This window comes from Panthera onca, chromosome A3 (assembly GCF_046562875.1).
Source record: "Panthera onca isolate mPanOnc1 chromosome A3, mPanOnc1 haplotype 2, whole genome shotgun sequence".
In the NCBI taxonomy this organism is placed as follows: Eukaryota; Metazoa; Chordata; class Mammalia; order Carnivora; family Felidae; genus Panthera; species Panthera onca.
In genome coordinates, this window is record NC_138341.1 from 34,560,526 (window position 1) to 34,577,679 (window position 17,154).

The 17,154-nt window shown below is 54.2% G+C and overlaps 1 protein-coding gene across 2 annotated transcripts; it reads left to right on the forward strand.

The window, feature by feature from the left end:
- Positions 1-416: 416 nt before the first annotated feature.
- PKDCC (protein kinase domain containing, cytoplasmic) lies at positions 417-16,792 on the forward strand. 2 transcript variants are annotated; one of them, XM_060653409.3, is made up of 7 exons: positions 417-1,224; positions 5,442-5,564; positions 6,161-6,432; positions 7,087-7,166; positions 7,423-7,530; positions 9,134-9,307; positions 16,367-16,792. In XM_060653409.3, exons 1-7 carry the CDS (start codon positions 586-588, stop codon positions 16,384-16,386), a joined length of 1,416 nt encoding a protein of 471 aa, XP_060509392.1. In that variant the 5' UTR covers positions 417-585; the 3' UTR covers positions 16,387-16,792. The 2 variants fall into 2 exon arrangements, with proteins under 2 accessions (XP_060509392.1, XP_060509382.1); XM_060653399.3 differs by lacking the exon at positions 16,367-16,792 and adding an exon at positions 9,528-10,475.
- Positions 16,793-17,154: the final 362 nt, after the last annotated feature.

Here is a 17,154-nt window from a genome sequence, read left to right on the forward strand (position 1 = left end):
TCCGGCTTCACCCCTTTATCTTCTCCCCCACCCCGCCCGGCCAGCTCCGTTATCCGCCTCCCGGTCCCGTTATCCGGCAGCCCGGCCCCGTTATCCGCCCTTGCGCGGGGCCCGGAGCTCCCGCGCGTCGTGGGGCCGCCGCTGCCCCCTCCCCCTCTCGCGGCCCGAGCTCGGGGGCCCGCGGGCTGGGCAGGGCCGGAGCCGCCTCCGCGCCGCTTCCCAGGCCCGGACGGCCGCGGGAGGAGGTCCCGCTGTCAGTCAGCGGGGAAGGCCGGGCCGGGCGGCCGGAGGGGGCGGCGCCGAGGACGGGCTCGGGCCGGGAGCTGGGAGGCGGAGGCGGAGGGGGCGGGGGCGGGGGCGGCTCCGGGCCTTATAAGCGGCGGGGGCAGGGCGGGAGGGAGGCAAGTGTCAGGCCGATGTGCGGCCCGCGAGGGGCCGGGGTCGGGGCCGCCGGGGCCATGCGCGCGGACTGGGCAGGGGGCCGGCGGGACGCAGAGCGGAGCCGCCTCGGAGCCTGAGCCTCCTGGGGCCGGGGCCGGGGCCGGGGAGCCGCGCGGGGCCGGCCGGCCGGGGGGGAGGGGAGCGATGCGGCGCCGGCGGGCGGCGGTAGCCGCGGGTTTCTGCGCCTCCTTCCTGCTGGGCTCCGTCCTCAACGTGCTCTTCGCACCGGGGTCGGAGCCTCCGCGGCCAGGCCAGTCCCCCGGGCCGTCGCCAGCCCCGGGCCCGGGCCGTCGCGGGGGCCGCGGGGAACTGGCCCGGCAGATCCGAGCGCGCTACGAGGAGGTGCAGCGCTATTCCCGCGGGGGCCCGGGGCCCGGGGCCGGCCGGCCGGAGCGGCGGCGCCTGATGGACCTGGCTCCGGGCGGGCCGGGCCTGCAGCGTCCCCGGCCCCCGCGGGCCCGGCCCCTGCCCGACGGCGCCCCGGGCTGGCCCCCGGCTCCCGGCCCGGGCTCCTCCGGCTCGGGCCCGCGCCTGGGCTGCGCCGCGCTCCGCAACGTGTCCGGCGCACAGTACGTGGGCTCAGGCTACACCAAGGCCGTGTATCGGGTCCGCCTGCCCGGCGGCGCCGCGGTGGCGCTCAAGGCGGTGGACTTCAGCGGCCACGATCTGGGCAGCTGCGTGCGCGAGTTCGGGGCACGGAGGGGCTGCTATCGGCTGGCGGCCCACAAGCTGCTCAAGGAGATGGTGCTGCTGGAGCGGCTGCGGCACCCCAACGTGCTGCAGGTACGACGCGGGGGGGGGGGGGGGAGGTGCTGGCTGGACGTGCCCAAGCCCGGTCACTCTGGCTGGAAGAGAACCCTTGGTCTTCTAGGTAAAGAAACGGAGCCCCAGTGACTGTGTCCACGTTAAGCTGGGGGCACAACCCCCACCGTGGCTGCTTCCCACCACACTACCCTGCCTCTCACTCCTGAGTGGGTGTCTCTTTAAGGAGGGACTCCTGGGTCTCTCAGCTTCCACACCATATCCTTTGAAGACAGAGGCCAGGACAGAGGGTCCCAAAACTAGAGGTAGGGGTGCCGGTCTGTTAGGACTTAGGACCCTGCTTCGGGCTGGAGCTAGGGTGTTGAGTGCCAGGGAAATAACTGCAAGCCAAGACACAGAGCAGAGGTCATCCCTGAGTCAGGATTCCAACTGCAATGATAGGGCCCCCTTTCCTGATGGAATCTGAACCCCTCTTCTCTCAATTTCCAGTGACTTGTCTGACTTTGAAAATGGGACGGGACGGCAATGGGTTTGGGAATGGCTAGAAAGAGACCCTGTGTCAGGCTTGATTCCCAGACTATCCCCACCCCTTACCCCACCCAGAAGCCACTAGAAGGACTGGAGGGAATTGGGTAGTAGGCCAGGAAATGCACAGCCCTTCCCAGAAGTGACCCTGCCATTCTCCAGGCCTTAAAGTCAGCCCTTGAATCCTTGAGGAAGCCTTAGGGTCTTAGCTCAGTGCTCAGGGGACAGACTACAGGCCCGAGGGTCTCAGGGTCACATTATCAGAGTAGATGTGGTCAGTAGCTGGAAGACTGAAAAAGCCAGATGCCCAGGTTCCTGCTAAATGGGACTCTGTCCCTCTTGTTCCCTGGGGGACAGAGGGGAAAGATGAGACACCCCCACCCCTTGTCCCCTCCAGCCGAGACTAAGAGCATGGGCCTCTCACAGCCCCAGCACTGCCCTAACACACCCACTTCCTCCTCTCCCCCAGCTCTATGTCCTTGAGTCGGCCCTAGGATTAGACAAACTGTTCCCTTTGCACATGTCTGAGCAGACTGAGAGGGGAATCCCTGACTGGTCTTGGCCCGCGGAACAGAGGGTGTGTGCAGACTCCCCAGCAGAAGAACCTTGCCCACACCTTCCACCTCCTAGCCCACTCAGATTAACCTTTCTGCACCCGGCAGAACTGACCAGAAATCCAGGAGTCCTTCCCTCCTTTGGCGAGGAGGGAGATGGACCCCAGGCCTGGGTGGGTATTCCAGAATGAGAGAGAGAGGCCAGAGAGCTATTTATATTCCCGCTGGCTCCAGGTCTCCCCAGGCTACCCGAACTCTGGTCAGACACTTGTGACCAGGTCCTAGGCCCTGAACTGGCTGCAGGAGGTCAGGCAGAGCCAACAGTTGTGGGTAGTTATGCCTGGTTGCACAGCTGACACTGTGCCTGGAGCTCCGGGGAGCAAGCGGCTGGTTACGTGGCCGTTCTAACTGGGAGGATCTTGTTCTCTTCGCTTCCCAGGGGCTCTTGGGAACTTTTTGGCAACCCTGGGGTGTCAGTCTGATTCTGAAGCAGTGGAGAAGCAGGACATTAAGTGTTAGTTAATTGACTCAAGACGCCCCTCCCTTAGGACAGGTTTGAGGTTTACTGCGCTTCCCTGTCTCTTACGGAATTTCTCCCTCCCTCACTAACCCCAGCCAAGCTTCCTGACCAGCATCTAGCCAACTGCCCCCACACATCACAGAGTGATCGTCAGCTTTAATGTCAGGCCCCCTGCCCAATTCCGAAGGCGCCAAAATGAAATTATATGAAACAGCCGAATAGTTTTCACCCATCCCCTCACTAGACCAAGACTGGGCTGTCTGAGGTTGGCTGTGTGACTTTTCCAGGGTCAGAGACTGGTATTAGTCACCCTGGGGCATAAGGGTTATATGGTGGGAAGGGTCCCAATCCTTTCCATCTGGGGAAAGCTAAAAAGCTGCCATTCCAGCAAGGAAAGGCTTCTTTGGTGTGAGTTTAGGAACTGCTTTGGGACTGATTTCCATTGATCGCCCCGACCCCCAGCCAGGCTCCTTCTGGCTTCCTCAGCAGCGTGTTACCTCTGGTGCCAGGGAAGCCTGCTGCGGGGTCTTCTTGCTCAGGAGGCTTCAGTGAGGGTGCGCAGGGAACTAGAAATAATGTTTTAATACCTCTTAATCATTTAAAATTTCAAAATCATTTGATAGATGCCCTGGGGAGGAGCCAAAGAATGTTTCTGACAGTTCCGGCTCCCCCAGGCCACCCGAAGCCCCTTCCCCCTCTCTGGCAACCCCAAAGTTGGTTCTGTGGGTTCTAATAGAAAATAGCCAGGTAACATGTCCCATGGGCACCTCCCAGCACTCTCTCTGGTCTCTGGGGACTGCCTGGGTGAGCTCTCTCTTTCTTCCGTCACCCTTCACACACACACACACACACACACACACTCCTCACGTGATAGATGCCTCTATAGCCTGGGGTCAAAGGGCGCAAGGGTCTTCCCTCCCCCCAAACTCCCGTAGTCCCAGGAGCTCAGGCCTCAGATGGGGCCCCAGGCGTTCTTGGGCCCAGAATCTGGCCCTGCTAGGGTATATTTCTTCTCCCAAACGAACAAAAGATGTGCCTGAAATGCTCAGCCTCACGCTTCCTGGGGGGGTTAATGGTGTCTTTTTATTTTTTCCTGAGGGGTGTTGATTAATACCTCGTTAACAGCGCATTTAACGACCTCCGGGTGTTTAATACCCTTCAGAAGTTTCCCACAAAGGCTCAGACTCTGGGCAAGAAAATGAGAACCAGGCCCCAGGGCTGCTCCCCTTACCTTCCTCCCCCCACCCCGCCCCACCAGGATCTGGGGCCTCCCTGGGCTGGTGCGAGGTGGGGGAGCAGACAGAGAGGGAAGAAGAGGGTGCCTGGGACTGTCCCCTGATCCCCCAGTTCACCACCCTGGTGAGCTAATGGCGGACGCTGAGTCGTGCCTTCTCTCTCATGCCAGCAGGACTGGGGCCGCTGGCTTCAGGAAGGGGGTGCTGAAAGGGCACTCCTGGGACCGAAGGGGGCATGTGAGGGCCTGGAGTAGATCTGGGCGGGGTGTGAATGATGGTAAGAAGGGTGATGGTATGGTATGTAGGGACATCTAGCCCGTGCTTGGATCCTGTGCCGCACTCCCCCCTCAATCCCCACATTGTGCAGCTCTCCCCTCTGCCTGCTGCGGCCTGGACAACTCAGCCTTTGTGTTCCTACCCCACAGGGTGCTGGTTGTTTTGAGCAGCAGCTGACCCCTAACTGATGTGCGGTGTGGTGGCAGAGGCTGAAGGAAGCAGGGCTCTCTGTGGATGCTGGTTTAGGTGTTAATGACAAAGTCAGGCTGTGCTTCCCACAAGTCCCTGAGCTGAGCTGTACCAAGCCCAGCCTCAGGTCCTACGGAGTGGGCAGGCCCTTGTGAGCATGCCCCCAAAGAACTGATCTTCCCCAGAAACCTTCCCTTACTACTCTTCCCATTGGTGGGTGTGACCACCGCCTCCCCCTCACCACCAACATATGAAAAACACGCCAAGGATGTGCCCCTTGGACACTTTGTTCTTACCTACTGCTTGTTCCCAATCCCGAGGGAGCTTGTTTTACCGCCCACAAGACCAGAGCTGAGAAAAGAATGAAGCTGCCCCCAAGTAGAAATGATAAAGAATAGAGAAGGATTGGAGCAGAGGCAGAGGTATAATACCAATTTGCTGGCTTGTTGATTAACGGATGATATTCTTAGAATTCGAGTGACGTAAATTTGAATCCTAGCTCCTGCATTTATCAGCTGTGTGATGTTATGCAAGGAACTTAACCTCTCTGAGTTGGTTTCCTCACCTGTAAATTGGAGACTAATAATAGTACCTACTATGCCTGTGTAAAGTTATTATAAGAATCGAGTTACGCATGTAAAACATTTAGCACAGTGCCTGGCACATGGTTGACACATGGTGTCCAGACCTGCCCATTTACCTGGGAGGCAGGAGGTAAGAGGCTGATGTAATCAGCAGGAACTCTGGCTGCAGGGACAGAGGGCAGGCTTCTCAGGCAATGCTGTCAATGCTGGTCTCTTCTGGCCTGAGCTGCAACAACAGCCTAGGGATGGGGGTAGGGGGTCGGTAGTGCACAGGGAGGGGGCATCTGACAGCCCAACCCTTCTCTGTCCCCACCCCGACCCTGTGACCTAATGACCTGCCCTGGACCTCCCCTAGCTCTATGGCTACTGCTACCAGGACAGCGAGGACATCCCAGACACCCTGACTACCATCACAGAGCTGGGTGCCCCTGTGGAGATGATCCAGCTGCTGCAGACTTCCTGGGAGGACCGTTTCCGAGTAAGCAGGGAGGAGGGCCGGGCCCTGGGTTCCTCCCTGGGATGGTTTTCCCTTAGAAGGCCAGCCCTCCAGAGCAGCTTGACTCCTCCTCCATCTAAAAGGAGGGAAAGTTGGAGCAAAGCTGACTCGGCCATCAGCCAAAGGGTTAAAAAAAGAAGCAAGACCTAGAGGATCCTGACGTTTTTGTACTCCTGCCCCCTTACACACACACACACACACACACACACACACACACACACACGTAGCCTGGCTGCAAAGGACTAGAAAAGACCTTAAGGTCAGCTTGACCCTCCCTCTGTTTCCACACACTGAACTAAAACCACATTCAAGATGCAGCTTCAGGGAGGAGATCCGTTACCCACAAGCTTATGTGCCGCCCATGGTCAGGGTCAGGCCAGCCTGGATTAATAGAAAAATCACTGGCTTGCTCTGTTAGGGCCCTGACCCTCAGCCCTTAGTAAGTACTGGGGCCTTTAAGAGAAAAGCCAACCCCTCCACCCCAAGCGAAGTCCAGAACCCCAAAGGGGTGAGCCCTGGAGCCCCCCAGGCCCTTTCCCAGGAGAGACACAGTGAGCAGCCTTGTGTCTACCCCTCAGATCTGCCTGAGCCTGGGCCGCCTCCTCCACCACCTGGCCCACTCCCCGCTGGGCTCCGTCACTCTGCTGGACTTCCGCCCCCGACAGTTTGTGCTGGTGGATGGGGAGCTGAAGGTAACAGATCTGGACGACGCACGCGTGGAGGAGACACCATGTACAAGCAGCACAGACTGCATACTGGAGTTTCCAGCCAGGAACTTCACCCTGCCCTGCTCAGCCCAGGGCTGGTGTGAGGGCATGAATGAGAAGCGCAACCTCTACAATGCCTACAGGTGACCTCCACTTCCCACTCAGGAAGGCCAGGGAGGGAGAGTGGGCCCCGGAGGGCGTGGCAAGGGGAGAGCCAGCGTGGGCTCCAGGAGGCCAGCCAGGGCAGGGAGGCTCGGCCTTGACCAACAGAGCAGCAGCGGCAGAGAAAGTCTTCCACCCACTCAAGAAGGGAACATTCAGGCTCCTGATGATGATGCTAAAAATAGCTCCAAGGAGAATCTGGGTTGGGGGGTGGCAGCTGGAGACTTCTTAAAATAGTGTCACAGTGGAGTCTAGGGCTGGTGGGATCGGTGTTCCCCCTTTCTCCCCTGGTCCTTCACCTCTGGAAGCTCCTCACTGGGCCCCAGCCAGGGGGCTGCTCTGAAAGCGATCAGCTCACGGGGTAAGATGGGACTGGGTGGGGGGGGAAGTCCTGGGGATGGATGAGGGAAACAGACCTCAGCTTTCAGTTTCATGTAAAGTCAAGTTTCGGCCTTAGCATATGCCCAGATCCCTACCCTGAGTCCGAGCAGACTCCTTGGTACACTCTGGAGTTATGCCTAGGCCTGAGGGATCAGGCTCCCCGGCCCAATTAGGGTTCTGTCCCAAGTTGGGGCAGAGGAAAGATGCGTCCTCCAAGGCTGGACCACTGAGCCCCTGATTTCTCTCCGTCCCAGGTTTTTCTTCACATACCTCCTGCCCCACAGTGCCCCACCCTCACTACGACCTCTGCTGGACAGCATTGTCAATGCCACAGGTGAGCTCTCCAGGGCCCTTCCGCGTCCCATCACCCTGCCCCTCCCCCAGCAGGCATGGAGACAAGAATAACCCAGGACAGCACATAGTCCAGAAACCATCGTTTCCCAAAGTGGCATTCTGTATCAAACCCCCTTCCCAGTACGCTGGTCATGTGGGCCCAGGCTTCAGAGGGAGAGAGGGAAAGGCAGCTGGTTGCCACCTCAGGGAGGAGTGGAAGCCCATGTACCCTCTCATAGCCACACTGCACTCTGCAGGAGAGCTCACCTGGGGAGTAGACGAGACTCTGGCCCAGCTGGAGAAAGTGCTACACCTGTACCAGAGCGGGCAGTACCTGCAGAATGCCACGGCAGGTGGCAGAGCGGGTGAGTGGCTCCAACAGGGCCCCAGGGGCTGGGGAGGTGGGGAACAGGTAGGAGGGTGAGTGGTTGCCCTCACTGGGCTAAGCGGCTTATCCTTCTAAGGCACACTTGGGGAGACCACTGACTGTTCAGCCTTTACTTGGAGGTGTCCTCTCTGGCTGAGTGGTCATTCTGCCTTGACCTGGGGAGGTGGGCCCTGATACCCCTTCTCCGGGTGGCTCCAGACCCCACTATGTACTGACTGTGTGACTTCGAGCAGAATTACCTTCACCTCGAGCCCACTTTGCTCATCTGTGAATTGGGTTTATTACGTGCCTCACAAACTACTTCTGGGGAATAAATGCCAGGGGAAGTGTGTGCAAGCAATTAACCTTGGTTCCTATAACACAGCTGGAATACAATATATGTTTGCTTCTCTTTCCTTCCTCTACCCTTCTGGGGGTGAGAAAGGTGGCTGGAGGTGGTTGGGGCTCCTTAGCAAAACGAGTCAAGAAGCCCAAGAATTCCGGGCGGAGAATTCTAGCCACTGCTATAGTCCCTCCGCTGAGGCCCTGGGGTTTATCATGGTTGGCAGGGGGGCCAGGAGTGGGCAGCCTCTGTATTCAAGGAGCTCTGGCCAGTCTTAGGGGTGGGGGAGCCCTCGTTAGCCCTGTAAATAAAGTTTAACGAGGTGAACAATGGCTGGCTCTGTCCCTGAGGACGCCGTTTATGGGGCTATAAATCACAGCCAGCCCTGGACTTTGGTCTAGTCCCTGGGAGAAGAAGGAGGCAGGAGGGCGGGGTGACCAGAGGCCCAGGGCCTCTGCATTATCAGTGCAGAGCTGAGGCTCCCCTAGCAGCCGAAAGGACTCAGGTGAACAGGCGGCCTGCAACTAAGCATCTTCCTGACTGAGGAGCTCTCAGAGCATTTGGGGGCTCTTTCCGCTAATGGAAAGATTTTTCCTCCAGCCCCCTCCCAGACACTGAAGTTGTCATTGCTGTGTTCCACGTTCATTTGCATTCCCCTTAAGCTCAGAAACCTCCCCTTAAGCTCAGAAACCTCTAACTGTCCCCTCCCTCAGGAGCTTGCCTAACCTCTCTGCCCAAAGCCAGGAGGAAGTAGGACCAAGGGGTGCTCTAAACTCTCACTATTCCAAAGTGCCATCTGCAGACCAGCAGCACCAGAAGCTGGTTAGAAGTGCCCAATCCTAAGCCTCGCTCCAGACCTTCTCAGTCAGGATCTGCACTTTAACCAGATTCACTGGAGATTCACAGGCACACTGAAGTTTGAGAAGCTCGGCTCTAAATGTCTAAAATGTCCTGATCTCCAGCTCTGTGTGTGTTTATCCCACGATGTGCCCGCCATCATGTGCTGTCTGAACCCACTGCGCACTCTTAGATTTGGGAGCTGTGTATCTCCCAGAAACTGAATCTCACCTTTGCCTTTACTGGGTGGTCAGCCCAGTCCCCCAGTGGTAGCTGCCTTCATCATCTCCACACTAGGGCTAGATTTCAGCTTTCAGCTTTCCGTTAGGAAATGAGTCTTAGCCCTGTTCATAAAGCGGCCCCAGTGCCCTCATGCCTAGAGACACAGAGTTCTCATCTGAGCTCCGTCCCCAACCCACAGAGTACCAGCGCCTCCCAGGCAGCACCATCCCCCAGGAAGACTACCGCTGCTGGCCCTCCTACCACCATGGAAGCTGCCTCCTTTCAGTATTCAACGTGGCTGAGGCCGTGGACGTCTGTGAGAGCCATGCCCAGTGCCAGGCCTTTGTGGTCACCAACCAGACCACCTGGACAGGTGAGCCAGTGGGAAAGGACACCCGGAGGGAGGTGACTGGAGCTCCCTGGAAGAAACTGACAGGTAGCGGTCCCCCATCAGAAGCCAGGTTTGATGAGAAGACGAGAAGGCAGAGATGATGAGGGACAAGTATATGTGTCCTCTGGGCAGTCACATTAGGGAGACTGGCCCCGCCTCCAGGGAGAGAAACAGTCCTGTTACGTCTCACCTCTGCCCCCAGGTCGGCAGCTGGTATTTTTCAAGACAGGATGGAGCCACGTGGTCCCCGATCCCAACAAGACCACATATGTGAGGGCCTCGCTGACCTGAGGGCCCAGCTGGCGGCAGAGCAGCCCCGCCAGCTGGGCTCGCCTGTGGAGGGAGGGAGTGACTTTCATATGTCACCTGCAAAGCCCTGCAGACGAGGCTGACACCCCCCAGTGAGGCGACCAGGACAACGTGCAATAATGCCAAATGTTAAAATGTGAGTTTACCGGTCTAGGTATGGGACTGCTGGCCCCAGGCCAGGAATCACGGGGGGCTGACTGGCTCTGCAACCCTCTGAGCTGCCAGCGAGGCTCAGGCTGGTGTCCCCGCGGGGGCCTCTGCCCCTCGCTGGGACAGTTCTGTGGGCAGCCCCATCACTGTGTTCATGGTGTGAATGGTGTGAGAATGTAGCCAGAGCCCCTGCTGCTGCTGCTGCTGCTGCTGCTGCTGCTGCCCGCCACAATCTGGCAGGGGCTGCGTGGGACAATCGGTCACGGGGTGTTCTCTCAGCCGAGCTCCGGATGGCGATGCTCTGGGATGTGGGAAACTCCGTACCTGGGGAGGCCGCCTCCGGCCACTCAACCGGGGGCACCCGCAGGCCAGCGCAGAGGCGGGGACAGAGGAGCACACACATGGTATGAGCCAAGACACGGGGTCAAGGAGCAGGTTGCGGTTTGAGCCAGGACCTGGGGTGGGGGTGGGGCCGGGGCCTTTCTGCCTCATTTGCTTTCAGTGAAAGCCGCCAAGCAGCCAAACCAGCCTCTCCCCTCTCCTGGAGTTTGTATATCCAGAAGCTTTTGTATTTCTTGTTCGTTAAAATGTTTATTTTTGTAAAAAAAAAAAAGAAAAAAGAAGAAAGAAAGAAAAAGGAAAAAAATCAGTCAATTAATAAATGACGTTTCCTGGCAAGGATTCTTCCCAAGCCACAGTTTCTTGGGCTGACTTACTCATTCTCACTTAACGTCTTTGGTGTTTGGGGGAAATGGGGGCAGGAGGTCATGGGGGATGACCTCTGGAGGAGTGAAATCTTTGTGGCAAACACTGCAGTTGGCAAAACGTGTTTTGAGGTCGCTCTCCCATGGTGCCCACCTCCCTCCTTGGCCCTCCATATCCATGTCCGGACAAAAGACATGAAGGACTTCTTCCTACAGGGAGGTTCACGCTTTAATACACACCGGCTTCTTCCATGCAAAGCTTTTACCCAGAGGACTGATGTCCTAATGGCGTGATGTCAGCCACGTCAGGGGACTCCCAAGCAACCTGCCGTCAGGTCACCTTTGCCCCATACAAGGTTTGGCCTCATCATCGTCCCCACCGCTCACCGCAAGCTAATGGGCAATTTTTTTTTCAGAGCCTTTTCCCAAGCATGAAATATATGGAAAGTGGGAAGAAAGGAAAGTCTATGGAAAGACTAGCCCCTTCTTCCTGGGTTTTAGGCCGGAGGGTCTAGGAGGGGAAGACTCAAGCGTGTGGAAGCCCAGAAAATGAGGACCTAAGTGTTCAAGATCACACGGAGGCCACAGGGAGCCCAGCACAGATACGTATTTTCTAACTTGAAATCCTGCACCTTCCCTCCTACACACCGTTCTGCTTCTAGAATATTTTCAAAGCACACAAACCTTTGAGGGTTTTGAAAAGAATGACCAAACTTTAACTCAGAACCCAATTTCTCTTCAACAGATGTCATTGTTGTAAGTTCTCAGGTACAAGACGTCCCTGTATAGTTCTAGGGGATTGAGGAGTCTGTGTTAGTTCTAGAATCCTAACCGTGGATGTTGCATAGACCCTCAGGGTTGCACCTCACTACCACCATGCCTAAGCCACACGGGCCACATCTTGCCTCTGTCTACCTGGACTTGGTGATTGCGGGGAGGGTCAGAGCCACCACAGTATCTCACACCATGTCTCAACCAAGACAGGTCCCAGCCGTGCTTGCCGCCCTCAGGCCCTACCCTTCCACGAAGGACCTCAGCTTTCCTCAGTCTCCACACCCCTTTCCTCAACGGAACTCATGTGCTACAACACATCTAGCCTGCCCCTGCCATCCAGTGTTAGATTTACACTTTCTCTGTTATTCTCCAGCTGCCAACCAGTGCATAGAGCTCTGAGGACAGAAGGAACCACGTCGCTAAGCTGGGACCAAGCAGGTGTCATGGGGCTGGGACAGGAAAATCTGCAGGTTCTGTGCAGTCCAGAGAGAAGCAAAGACCTTGATTACAGTCAGCAGAGAGGCCCACAGGGAACTGTGTGGCTCAGTGAAAAAGAGCAGGCTGAAGATGAACCAAGAACTGCCTTCTAGACTCTAGAAGTTTCTAGAGGTGGCTGGGGGAGAGGGGCAGGCCTATCCTCAGCAGGGTACGATTATCATTCCAGTTGGAGGTCCAGAGCACATTAAACTGTTTTAGAAAGAGTGGGGCACAGGCGGCTGAGGGGAGGGTGGATTGCTTCTTCCCCAGTGAGCGAGCCTTGCCTCAGAACCTAGATATCTGGGGCAAAAATGGCCAGGCTCAGTCCTGCAGAGCAGAGAAAAGGGCATTTGCAACTGGGAATGGAGAGGTGATAGAGTGCCCTGAAAGGAAGAGGACAGGGAGTAAAAAGCCTGAGGCAAAATCATCCCTCCCCCACAGATGGCCACTCACATGTAGCCACCTGTCTCCCTGGAAAACGTTCAGTTCCTGGGTACATCTTGTCCCCTTCCTGTGGAAGCCAGAACCACACCCCCTCTCCCCAAAGTCTATGTTCTTTCCACTCCGCTGCGCGGCCAAAGATACTCAGGCCTCATGCACGGAAGAAATACATTCACCCAACCAAAGCTGCAGGTGGCAGTCCCAGAGGAGGGAAGCCAGAGGTGAGTCTTTTCCAGGGCTGGGGAAGTAGGAAGCAACATGAGAGGGGTCATGTTGCCACTGGTCCCCCGAGAGGCTCTGGAGGAATGTTGGCCAGTCCTGTGTTTTGCTCTTTGTGTGATCTGGGCTGTGACAACTCCCTGAGCCTCCCATCTCCTCACCTACAAATTTCAGATCAATAATATCTGCTTCACAGGAGTGTTATAGGGACTGAATGAAATTATGCAAGTGAGGGTCTTAGCCAGTGTCAGCAGTTAAGTGTTTAGGAAATACTAATTGACCTGTCACTGCTCTGAGCGAGCTGAGCCCTCGACATTCATCAGTGACCTGGCCTGGAAGAGTATCCAGGTGGACAGGGGAGGACCAAGGCACAGCCAGACTCTCCCCACACCCCACCTCCAGCACCCCCAACAGGGAACCCTGCCATCGCCTGGAGGAGGTGGAGCCGGGCTCTCCGGGTCAGTGCCCTGGGAGTTGAGTGTGTGGCAGACAGGAGGAAAAGGATTAACATGAAAGCAGAAAATGGGATTAGGAGGCCTCAGGATAATGTGCCCACCCGCCCGCCATCCATGACAACGGCTTCTTGCTTTCACTCTTTGGCTTCTGGAGCCCAAAGCATGTAAAGCCTGGTTGCTCTCTGTTCCAAGGGGCAGAGCCAGCAAAAGACTTGGTAGGCTCAGAGCATGAGACTATTCAGTCCGCTAGGAAGAGGGCCAGGCTGCCTTATATGCGCTTTCTCATTTAATCCCCATGGCAACTCTGAAACGGGTGGTGGCCCAGATGAAGACCCAGGATGCAAGCCTCCAAAAGCCCGTATTCTTTCCCCTCCACCCTCTGTCTCACGGGGGAGCACAGCGTCCCCCTGAACCCAGATCATTGATGCACTCAGACCTGCACTTCCACTGGGAAGGGTTCCCAGACCCACGACTGCCTTTGACAGAAAACCCAAAAGGCAACTTAAGGAGACCAGGCCTGCCTCTCTGGCTCATCCCCAAAGGGTGAGGATGCCCCCAAAGAACCTGACCTTTTTTAAGGACCCCTTTGTGGTCGGTCACAGGGACTTTTATTTCCCCTGTTCACTTCTTTGTGAATCCAGGCCAATACTGCACCATCAGGTGGAGAAAATGCTACCTAAGTCCCATCTATGTGAAGGGGACAGACCACGATATTTCTGAAAATTACCTCTTAAGTTCTAGAGGATCCTTAACGACCATGTACAAGGAGTTCATTCTCCCACCCCATTCCATAAATCAGAACAAGACCCATCTCAGCCTCCTTTTTTAAGACTATGATCCCTTGTCCTTCTCCCCCATCCTATGTAGTCCCTCACCCCCAATCACTCACCTACCCTCTGCTGGTCTCCTTTCAGCTCCAGAGTGTTTCTCCTGAGATGTAGTGACAAGACCTCCCCCCTCTATCATTCAGGGTCCCAACAGGAAATGGAGAACACACTGAACATAAGATATATTGACAAATGTGTGGGTACAGGGGAACCCTAAGGGATAGGGCTGTAAGCTGGGGCTAATAGCAGTAGAGGTGTTACCAACTCTACCCAAGGGAAGGGAGTATAATCTGCTACCAGACCTCAGAGGAGAACCTGGAAGGAGTCAAGTGACCAAAGGACATGGCCAGGCAGGGTGACCTCACAAGGAGGGAGCCAGAAGACCAGGTACGCTGTTGTTACCCTCCTCCCCGCCCCCTCTAAATCCCCACCTCCTGTGATGCTCTCCATCGGTCAAACCCACCTGAAGCCAGAGGGACCTTGGTGTGAGGTCTGTAATTGTCAGGGAGTCCTCGAGAGCATGCATTGTCCTGAGGGCTGTGATCATCCCCAAGGAGACAAGACCTGGCTCTTGGAACATGAAAAAAAATCTCAGATATCCCAGTGACTGGTGGCCCTCCCAGATAGACACTATGCTATTAAAATCCCATGGGGGTGGTGCAATTAGGATAAAAGTATCCATAAAGAGGAGCACCTGGGTGGCTCAGTGGGTTAAGCATCTGACTTCAGCTTAGGTCATGATCTCACGGTTCGTGAGTTCGAGCCTCACAACGGGCTCTGTGCTGACAGCCAGAGCCTGGCGCCTGCTTTGGATTCTGTGTCTCCATCTCTCCCTCTCTGCCCCTCCCCCACTCATGCTCTGTCTCTTCTTGTCTTTCTCTCAAAAATAAACATTAAAAAAAATTTTTTTTAAGTATCCACAAGAGTACTTGGCAAGGGAGAGGGCAATGATGAAAACTAGGTTAAGAAGCCCTGGATTGTAGCGACCCAAAACCCTTTCTTGGGCTGTCACTGAGAGCTTTAAATCTGTCATCCTCAAAAGCACAATTTTTACTATTATTCTCTAAACTGATGTATAATTCAACACACATTTACATGGACTGTCTGTGCCATTTAGAGTAAAAACAGAGTGCAATTTGAATTATTGCTCACTTAATGCTTTACCCGACCGACCCTTGCCCACGGTGAACATCAGACTACGCACGAGTGTCCCGTGTCTCCCTGCAGCTTACAGTTTTTGGTTGACATCTCCCCACATGGAAGAGCTCAGCATCATTGGTGAGCCAGGCAATTTCAATGTACACTCTCACTCCTCTCTCAACTGCTCAAGCCACAGAATATTTAAGTGCTAATCATCATAGTGAATACTGAAATATCAGACATGCCCCTGCCTTTCAGGGCCCACAGTGTCACTAGAGGTGTCACCAAAACATCACTAGAGATGTCACAAATACACCACGGTAATATACGAGCTGTGACTACAGGGCAATGAAGCCAATTTCCACAAGTCGCTTGTGAAAGCAGAGGGCTGATGGTCACGTCTCAAATCACTAAGAGCCAAGTTAACCTCATCTCCCTCAGGAGCCTCAATTCCCCACCAGGAGCCTCACTGTCAACACGTTTCCATCCAAAGAAAGGCCTATTTATCCTTACTCCGTATTTCTTATCTCTAAGCCGGTTCCTTATTGTCACCAGACATTCCCCCCATTCCCATGGCGACTCAACAGGCTTTGGTATGGAGCCTGTCAGAAGCTCCTTAAAAATGTAAATAGAGTGTGTCTACTGTTTCCCTCCTTATCCATACACTTATTTGGCCCTTCAAAGAGCTCTAGTAGATTAGGGAGGCACGATTTCTCCTCACCAAAGTCAGGCTGCCTTCCCACAGGAGGTGGAGTTCGCCCAAGTGCTCTGTAATCCTGCCCTGAGAGGTGCTGCCGACATGCCCGGCGTGGAAACAAAACTTGTGGGCCATTTCCCAGAAGCCCCTCTGGCACCCTTCGGTTCTTCGGCAAGGAGGTCCATCTCTAGAGAAGGCTCTCATTTTGTCCTCCCCTCCCATAACGTCAATCCCTTCATTTATTTGGGGAAAGATGTGTAGGCAAAATGAAAATAAAATACACAGTGTGCTTCCTTTCCATTACTTGGAGATTTCGGGCACTGTTAGTCATCTGAACCCATACAGAAGATAGTGGTAAGATTATCTGTATCACATTTCATTTTATGACATATCACCTTGTTTACGCCCCTCTTTAGGTTGTTTATAGGGTATAAAATACCTTTAAATGCTCTGGTCTTGTTTAGTCATTTTTTTTCTCCCATCAATAAAAAATTTTAAAAGCAGCCCTTGTTCTAAGAAATGACTATTGTACTTAGGGCACAAAGATGCTTTAATGGGGAAAGACAGTTTGTCTTGTATCTTGGCCTCCCATATCTTTTTGAACCAGACTTTGATGCTCTCTCTGTGGAGTATTCTGACTCCCTCATTTAGCTATGCGGAATTTTGCAGTTATTAAGAGCAAATGAGTTTCTTCTTTAAACATAGGCCTCTGCTTAGTACATTTAGTACTATTTGACTTGGGTCTCAAGATAGTGCTATTCCCGGAATGGACTTCACATGCTGAATTTTTTTTTTAAATTACCCACAATCCTATCACATATGCTGAAATGACTTTTTTTTTCCTACAGCCTCTCCAACAATTTGCTGAGATGAAGAGATTTATACAGGGTACTTTGGGGATAGGAATTTACAGGTTAACTCTTTAATATGCAAGTTATTATATAACCCACTCATGCTACTTCTGAAAATATATTCTGAGCAAATACTTCAAAATACAAAAAAAAAAGACCCAAATACATGCAGATGTTCCTTGAAACATTATGTAGAATAACAAAAAATGAGGATTATATAGCAATGTGATAAAATATGTACATTACAGTGTTCAGTGCGAAAAGCAGGATGCTAACCCACGTATGCAACTGTGTAAAAAATCATGTGAAAAAACTGGAAGAAATACACACAGCTAAAAATTTTGTAAGGGTGACAAACTAAACAGCATTTTTTAAATAAACTTCTCTTGCATGTTGTTGTTTAATAAAAAATGATTTTGATTAGATGATTGTTTCAATCAATTAAAGGAGTAGCTCGATCTTGTCACCTAAAGGAAGACCAAAATCTCTCTCCCATTTTGTTATATAAGCTTCATTTAACTTGGACTTTCAGAAAGTCAGCCCTGCTAACCCCCTGATCCATAAAAAGTACTTGATGGCTTAATACAGGAGTTAGAATCACAAATGACTGTAGAAGCCAGCAGGAAGGAGGCCTGTGGTGCCTGATGCCATCTGGAGAACTCAGGCCTGAGCCCATAGGTATTTCAAGAGAATCAGAGTTGTGTGTGTGTGTGTGTGTGTGTGTGTGTGTGTGTGTGTGTGTGTGATTCTCGTGATTTGTGTATTTTGGCCTCTAGTTCAAACTC